This window comes from Bidens hawaiensis, unplaced genomic scaffold (assembly GCF_021521415.1).
Source record: "Bidens hawaiensis isolate Kalapana, Puna unplaced genomic scaffold, B.hawaiensis_p1.1 tig00016270_1, whole genome shotgun sequence".
In the NCBI taxonomy this organism is placed as follows: domain Eukaryota; kingdom Viridiplantae; phylum Streptophyta; class Magnoliopsida; order Asterales; family Asteraceae; genus Bidens; species Bidens hawaiensis.
This window is the reverse complement of record NW_027492488.1, coordinates 34,633-43,687: the sequence shown is the minus strand read 5'-3', so window position 1 is coordinate 43,687 and position 9,055 is coordinate 34,633. Positions and strand designations below refer to the sequence as shown.

General features: G+C 36.4%; 1 protein-coding gene across 1 annotated transcript; it reads left to right on the top strand.

The window, feature by feature from the left end:
• Nucleotides 1–1,940: 1,940 nt before the first annotated feature.
• LOC143551153 (uncharacterized) lies at nt 1,941–2,442 on the top strand. Its single transcript, XM_077041655.1, has 2 exons — nt 1,941–2,094; nt 2,144–2,442. The coding sequence occupies exons 1-2, from the start codon at nt 1,941–1,943 to the stop codon at nt 2,440–2,442; spliced, it is 453 nt and encodes a 150-aa protein (XP_076897770.1).
• Nucleotides 2,443–9,055: the final 6,613 nt, after the last annotated feature.

Sequence of the window (9,055 nt, the reverse complement as noted above, 5' to 3'; positions counted from 1 at the left end):
CGTCCTGCAAGTGAAAATGGAAACAAATGTAAGAATATAGAATCTTCAGTAGCACCTTGTAAATTAAAATTCTTAAGAACACGACTGAGCCGGTTAATGTGTGCTGGTGCATCTTCGTCTTCACGCCCATGGGAATGGTTTGATTGGGTAAGAGCATTCATGACGTATGATCGAATATGCCATGAGTTTGGGTTACTGATTTCGGGAATGATGATGGATGAATGGTTTCCGGTAAAACCATCGAAAGCTTGCTCGGAAACGGTCCTGCTGTTGTTTTCCATTTGAGTGTTTGGTAAACTTCTCGGACTTGACAATGGTGATGTCACACCCCAACCTAAGGCAGAAATGCCGGGGCGCGAACTGATTTTTCACAGCTCACAAGGTACTATTATGCAATTGTAAAGTCACAATATCTAATTAATTAACATTTAAGTACATAAAATATAAAGAAATTACAACATGATCAATTAATTATTGAATAAGTTTATATCCTAAGAGGCATCTGCACGTGATCTTCATCTTGCTAAATAATCCAACCTGATAACCTGCAAATGCGTACATATATATATATATATATATATATATATATATATATATATATATATATATATATATATATATATATATATTCAACACGAGGTTGAGTGAAAAAATACGCATTTTAGAATACAATATTATAATACGTAACAAAATATAATTAAAAAGCAAAATTGTTATCTGTGAGTATATACAATCAACTCATAGCATGTAACAATAATGATGTGTGGGCTAAACCACTGCCATGCGAATTGGGCGTTGGTTCCCATAAATGAGTAATTGAGTTGTCAGTGAAATCATTGTCATGCGATCGGACTCCAACCACTACAACATAATGTGATAAAGATGATGGACCTCTCCGAATGCGATAAATAAACACAAAAGCAAATAACAAGTAGAAAGTAGTCATTCAATTGACAAACAACACAAAGATTAAAGTTTGCATTTGATAGTACAATGTAAGGAAATGAAGTTTGATAAAAGGTATGCATAAGTCCCCAAAATATTTAAAATAATTAAAATAGGGGAGTGATTACTCACCTGATGAGATGAACAAATGATCAATGGACGATGTGAGAAAGCTAAACCATTCGGGATATACCGTCAAAGATCCCTAATTATATAATAATAGTTTTATGAGCTAATTATAAGTCTACTATTATAATAAACAAAAATGTTGGTTGAACCACAAACCCCTTAGTTGGCCTAATATTTTGACAAGTGGCACACTTATGTAATTTATAATTAAATTTATTATTTTAAATACAATTTTAATTAAGATTTAAAACATTCCTTATTAACCTTATCAATCATCACATGAATATTAAATTTACACATTATACTTACTTGCATAAATTATTTAAATATTACAATTTTAGATATTGTTAATTTTAGCGTATAGTAACCATATAACCGTTTACAATATGTACAAAACTAATGTTGTATTCTTTGTTTATGGTTATGGTGGAAATGGTAAAACCTTTTTGTGGAAGACACTTGTTGCTTTAATAAAGATCCAAAGGAGAAATAGTATTGAATGTTGCTTCAAGCGGCATTGCATCTTTATTATTGTCGGGAGGAAGAACAACACCTTCAAGGAATTACATCTTGTGGCATTAAAAAAACACTGATGTTGCCCATTTATTAAAGGAAACAAAGTTATTTTTATGAGACGAGGTACCTATGACTCATAAACATGCGTTTGAAGCTTTGGGCAGAACCTTGAGTTACGTGTTGGGCCAAAATGGTAACATGAATTGTGAAAGGCCATTTGGTGGAAAAGTTGTCATTTTAGACAAACTCCTCATATTGTTCAAGGCGGCACGAGGCAAGACATTGTTAATGCATCTTTGTGTTCATCCTACCTTTGGGGTATTTGCAAACTACTTAAACTAACAAAAAACATGAGGTTAACCGTTGGAAGTGACAAATCTAAAATACAAGAAACAAAAGAGTTCGCTAATTGGCTTTTGGATCTAGGAGAGGGAAAACTTGGTGGTCAAAATGATGGTGACGCGACTTTTGATATTCCTGACGATCTTGTTATTAAGGATACCAGTGATCCTATTTAACAATTAATTAACTTTGTATATCATTGTATCCTCAGAGACTATGAAAATCAAGATTTCTTTAGTGAAGGAGCCTTACTCACCAACAAATGAGGCCGTTGAGGAAGTTAACGATCGTTTGTTGTCCATGTTTCTAGGAGAAGAGAAAGAATACCTTAGCTCTGATAGTATATGTCCAGATCAAAATGTTCGTGACACGCTTCAAGAAAATATGTACTCTCCTGATGTTTTAAATGGATTAAAAATTTCTGGAATGTCAAATCACAAGTTAGTACTAAAAGTTGAAGTACCGATCATGCTACTAAGAAATGTTTACCAAAAAAAATGGTCTATGTAATGGAACAAGACTACATGTAAAAAGACTTTATAATCGTGTTATTGAAGTTGTCATATCTGGAACCAATATTGGTGACCGCACTTATATTTCAAGAACAAATCTTATACCAACAGATAAAAAAATTCTGTTCAGATTTTTAAGGAGACAGTTTCCTGTTGCTGTTTGTTTTGCAATGACAATCAATAAAGCCAAAGTCAATCACTTTCTAGGGTTGGTTTATTTTTTAGACAACCAGTTTTCGCCCATAACCAGTTATATGTTGCGCTGTCTAGAGTTAAAACAAGAGGACTCAGAGTACTCATTTTTTATGAAGATGGTCAAGTTTAAAAAAAAAACTACGAACATTGTATATAAAGAGATTTTTAGAGAGTTTTGTCATTTAATTCTATTTGTCTTCATTGTAATTTATTGGATGTTTTAAGTGTATCTTTAGATTCATTGACTTTTTTATAATATAATTTATCACCTAACCTAGTGATATAACATGTAAATTGAATTTAGAATTCCGATCAGATATGAGTTATATTTGTGATTAGATGATTATTGATTGATAAATGAATTTATATTGTTGTTATTATTGCAAAAACCAATATTATTGTTATTAGAATGGTATCGGCTTGTAATCGTACTGGTACGTACCTACCCTTTTTTTACATACAATATAATAACAAACTGGTGGATGTTTGTTAAAAGTATAATAAAAACTAGACATATGTCATTATGTCTGACTGTTAATGGGTTCTGAACTATTAGTTAAGTTGGTTTTAACAAATATACGGGATTTTAGATAAATTAGAAAACTTTCAATTAAAACTACGTAGTTTTGATAGGTTTCACGTATAAACTTGGACATCTAACAACATCATATTCACTTTCTTATATATATATTGTGAGAACATGAATAACAAAGTAAATTATTATTATTTTTTCAATATTAAATTGCTCTAAAAAGAAAAGATAACGTGACAATTGCAATTGATAAATCTCTAAGGCTATGTGTAGTGGAGTGTTATAAATTAGGGTGAATTGCGACACGTGGCGCCCAGTCAACAAAGGGTATGATTTTGTTTATGAGTTGTAATGGTGTTGTAGTCCCTCCTTTGCCACTTCACCATTATTTTATTATTTTATATTTGTAACTAAACTAAACAAATAAAAGCCCTTTATGTTATTAAAAATTATTAAATTAATTATAAAAGAAAAATAAATTATAATCAAAATAAAAAATACATATAAAAATACTAATCTATTCGTTATCTTCGTTTTCATCTTCGTCTTCGTTCTCCTCCTCGCCTTCGACTTCAACGAGACGATTATCCCACACGTGTTGAACCAAATCCGCCTTAAGTTGGTTATGTATCTCACTTGATATGAGCTCGTGAATGCTTTGCGTTTGTTGTTCTTCGGTTGGTTCAGGGAATTGCTCTGGAATGATCCATGGTATTTAGTGTTAACATATTTCTCTACCCTTGTCTTCTAAAGTCATATTAGGAAATATGATTCACGTATACATGGCATCGTTCATTTTTGTCATCGACCATACACGGCATGGATTTTTCACATAATGCCAATGTTTTTTTAGAATCCCGAAACACCTCTCGATATCCTTTCGCGCGGACTCTTGCTTCTTCTTAAAATATTCTCTTTTTTCTTAGATCGGGTCTTGAAACATTTTGACGATGATCTAGTACTCCGGATATATCCCATCTCCCAAATAGTATCTGTGACGATAGAAGGTACCATTGGCATAAAACGGTAAGACCGTTATGCTATGGCTGATGTAATACTCTAGCACGGGCGACGCGTTGAGAACGTTTATGTCGTTGTTGGACCCGACAGAGACGAAGTAGGCCAGCCAAAACCAAAGGTTGTGTGAACAAATGGCTTGAAGACTAACCAAGGACGGATCTACATTAAACTTAGGAGGTACACGGGAACCCCCGAGTTTCGAAATTATAGCGTAATGTTATATATAAAATCTAGAGTGCACCCCTTTATAAAATTGGAGTGCACCACCTAACCAGACAAGAAAAGTGGTGCAGTGGCAAAGTTATTGGTTGCTAATATTGATGTCCCATGTTTGATTCTTGTTACCATCCTGTTTTTTAATTTGTTTCCTTTCTTAGTTCACTGTCTATGGTTTGTTCACCAATGCCTTATGGAGTTATGCATACACCTATTATTAGTATTGCTAGTTTATATTCAAAATTGATTTAGTATTTGCAAACAGCTGCTAACAATTGTTGAAGCAAGAGGTGAAATCAAACTTAGTGTAGAGTGACCATATCATCCACTAGTACTATTCTTGTTTCAATTCAATTGCAGTTTTTATTTTTATTTTTGCCTGTGGACAACATTTTTTTATTTTCTTTTTTACCGATCTGAATCGTGTGTATTTCTCGTAATACCGAGAGTAATAAAAAAAATCAAATCGCACCATCTCTGTAATAGGTAAATGCCTCTTTTTCTTCTGAAGTTGTCGAAATTATTCGTAATAAGATATTGACTACAACAGAATGACTTTTTGCGTTTAAATAATATCTTAGATTAGCTAATTGATTCCAAGATAAAAATTTGGTAGACTGTCATATTTTTTATTAACATAATGTTTAAGAGAGACATGTGATCAGGAAAAACATTCATTTTATCTGTGTTGTTGAAGCTAATGCAGAGTATGCATTTTAATATCTATCAATCACCTGGACATATAGATGCACAAATATATAATGAATATTCATCGCAAAGAGAAAATGGTATAGATGTCACAAATTTGATTGTTGAAGGATTGAAGCTACGATTTTGTTAGTGCGGTCGTTTACAATAAAATTTGATTTGTACGATTTTGTTTTGTTAGTGTGGTTGTTGAAGTTATAGTATCTCTTTCTTTATTATTGTATCGTATTTTTATTATGTGATTAACTAAAACTATCAAACCAGCTAGAATTGTCAAACCAACTCGATTTTTTTTATATGACTCTATGAAACTGGAGCATCTAAAACAGTGCACCCCCAGAGAAGATCCGCCACTAAGACTAACCGTTGGTACTTCATGGTACCACGAGTGTATTGGCATCACCATGCGGTTGGACAGTTGGCCCACTCCCAATGCATGCAATCTATACTCCGAATCATGTCGAGAAAATAATGCTTGGTTTCGTGTACATCGTATGTGCGAGTTAAGTCATTTAAAGTTGAAATCCTCAAATAACGATCAGTGTATAATTGTATTATTCCTATACAAATAAATTATTAAAAAAAATATTTAAATTAAAAACAATAATTAATATAAACAATTTAAATTTTACCTATGCAAAAATTCTCCAACAAGTCTCGCGTCATTTTGTCAGCCATCTTTAAATACCCGGCGTTGATGTCGGTCATGTTGCCGTATGCGAGGATCCGTAGAGCCGAAGTACGCTTTTTGTATGGCGGCGAATCCTAAATATCCTCTTGCGTCGGGTTTTTTGTTTAAAATACGTGTACTCCCGCTCCAAATCTCTCACGATGCGCAAAAATAAACGCCTAGACATCCGAAAACGACGTTGAAACATAACGTCGTTAAATGTATGTATGTCGTTGAAGTAGTTCTTCATCAAACGATCGTTCGCTTCAATAGGATTCCGAAAGAATTCGATCACCTAAGTTGCGACGAAGAGCTAGTAGAGCCAGACACTATCTTATTGGCGACGGCCCGCATTGCGCTCATGACCTCTTCCCCCTCCTCCAACGCTCGTTGCTGCATCTGACGAATTTTCTGAGTCTCCTCAATTACTTGATCCCAAATGTTTGAAGAGTTCGGGGAATCCATTTTGAGAAAGTATGAAATGAAATGGTGAAGAAGTATGAAATGGTGAAAATGTTTAAATTGGTTTGGTATTTATATTTGAGCTTATATGACATGGTGAAAATGGTTGAATTGGTTTGGTATTTATATTAAGTTTTTTTTTAAAAATTTATATAGATTGGCCGTTGGGAACGGTCCATTTTTAAAAATATTATTATATAAACCAAACACACTGCGAGAAATAGTTCCACCCCCCCCCCCTAGCGCCCCACAAATCTCCGTGGGGGGTGGGGGTTGCGACCCAAGTCACCTAGTGTTGCCCAAAGACATCGGCCACTACGTTCGGCCTAAGAATGGATATTCTCAAATATTGTCATCCCTCTAAAAAAATGATCACTCTAGCTTTAAATCTTGACTAGACTCAAAAAAGGTTTTTTACGGGAATAGATAGGGCAATTCTAACCACACCGCCGGTGTGGTTAGAAAACCGCACAAGACGCGACGTTAAGGAGTAAACGCGGCGGGGTACGACGATGTAGTCAATCAATCAAATCAACTATCATCTCACACCATTTCAAATCAACATATTATTATCATTAATATTAATATTAATGATATTAACCTAAGTTGATAATTATAAGAATTTGATTTAAATATAAATTTGTTTTAATTATATGATTATGATTATTATGATACAAAATGATATATATTTAAATAAATATAAAATAAGTGACTTGAGGAATATAATATGAGGTGTTGCCTATTTGTTTAAAAAAATATTAAATGAAATAAACATCTTCATTTTGCTTTGATTTTTGGTGTTTTGGAATCAAAGCTCTCCTCGTTTTCTTTTTTGTTTATGTAGTTAAACTAATATTATGATCATGTTTATCTACTTGGTTGGATTTACCTTTCAATATTAAAAAGCATAAAAAACATAAAACCATGTGATACAAAATATAAAAGTTCATAACAAGTTCCCGTTCATACAAAATTTGAACTTGTAAAGTTCATAACGAGTTCATAAAAACTTCATAACATACAAAATATTAAAGTTTGATAGAATATTAAAAAGTAGTGTAAACCAATATTTACACTACCGTGTCCCGTCTTCGTCTCCGTCGGTTGAGGCGCTGGCGCCTGCCCTTGATGTGCTAGCCTCGTGATCAAAGTGTGGGGGAGGTAATGTGTAGTCCTCACGGCGCTGTCGGCTGGCCTCCCTCTCCATCATCCAATCCATTTGACGTTGCATCCGTAGCACCGCGGACTCGACTCTCCGTAAGCGTGCATCAGTGGCATGGTCTAAACGCACAGCGCGATAGGTGCGCGGTGCGTGCTGCGGCACCCGTGGCTGACATTAAAGTGAGAATTAAATGATAATATTTAGACATAAACAAATAAATGTAAACGAGTTATAAAAGTAACCTGAACCTGTTCCGTTCCATCCGCCGCCTCATCCTCCCCCTCCCCTCTGTCCTCGTCCCCCGATTGCTCTTCGTGGTTGTCGTCGACGTGCACCTCCGGGACAATCAATGGTAGAGGCTCGACTAATGGCACCGGTATGTACGGTGGCATACCGAAGTCCGTGACGAGACGGTCTCTTCTTGTCCCGTCGGGGTCCCTAAACTTGAGAACAATACACATGCCCTGGGCGCTACCACGGGCGAGCTCGCGGGGGGATACAGTCGGGATCGTAAGGTTATTTACCTGTGTTTCAAGTCCCAAATAATGCGTGATGCGCGTCACGTAGGGGCCACCGAGCAACGATCCTCTTCCCTGCCTGTGCGGGTATGTGGCCATGTAGTAGGCGAAGCCATAGGCGAGGTTGTAATCGATCTTCGTCAATAGGCACCGCAGAAAGAACAAGTCTGAGAGTTTGCAGTGGTCAGCACCTTGATGTCGACCTTGTACTGACGAGGCTATCAGCCTGTGTAGGTACCTGCACAACGAAATATAATATAAGGTAAATATAATATAATGTAGCGTAATATATTACAATGTAGCGTAATGTAAAGTAACATAGGTTCACGTACCTGTACAACGGGTCAATGATGTAGGAGGCTTTTGTTTGGCTACCTTTAGGGAAAGGGTTACTCGCAATCGCGCGCCACCAAAAGCGCAGATAATCGTCCGTGGCCCTGCGGACGCTGGCGGTATAGATCGGCTACCGGACCTCCTCCTCGGTGTAAAAGCCGATCGCCACGGCGAACTCCAATGAAAAGTACCGGTCGACCCCAAACATCTTGAACGAAACCTCCCACGCCCGACCCTCTGGGTTCTGATCTCTCATCGGAACCTCTGGCCTCCCCGCCTCTCGTGGCCTGAAATTAAATAAACAAAATGTTTTGAATATATTAAAGTAATGTGTAGGCGGAAAACAAAGTTAAAGTAAAAAGGAAAACACCTGAAACGGAATGTTGAATAAACCTCTAGCGTAAGCTCCCAGTGTGCAGGGTAGTTCATCGTAAACATCCTCATCCACGGCGTGTCGTTGCCGACAAACCCTAACATCCTTTGGTCCTCGCCAACCGACTCCATAAAACTGAGGCTTAAAATGGTATTCGGCTAGGGTTCATCAATCGGAGCTGGATGTACCGGTCGTGCTCGAGTGTCCCGAGAACAAACTGTGTGTGTGGGTAACCCACCAACACATCATCCCCTTCAATAGGTTTTGGCGGCTGTTCTCTTCGCCGCCTCTGTCTTGGGCGCTGCTCAGCCTCCTCCTCCTCATGCTGCTGGTAAATGATGTCCTCCTCTATGATGTCCATTTGTTTTTCAAACCGACCGTATAAAACCGTACCGGATGAAATATTTAATCGTATATATTAA

Coding starts and splice junctions, on each gene's coding strand:
- LOC143551153 (XM_077041655.1), top strand. CDS start 1,941: ATGAGGTTAACCGTTGGAAGTGACAAATCTAAAATACAAGAAACAAAA. Junction 2,095..2,143: donor TCTTGTTATTAAGGATACCA/GTGATCCTATTT, acceptor TTGTATCCTCAG/AGACTATGAAAATCAAGATT.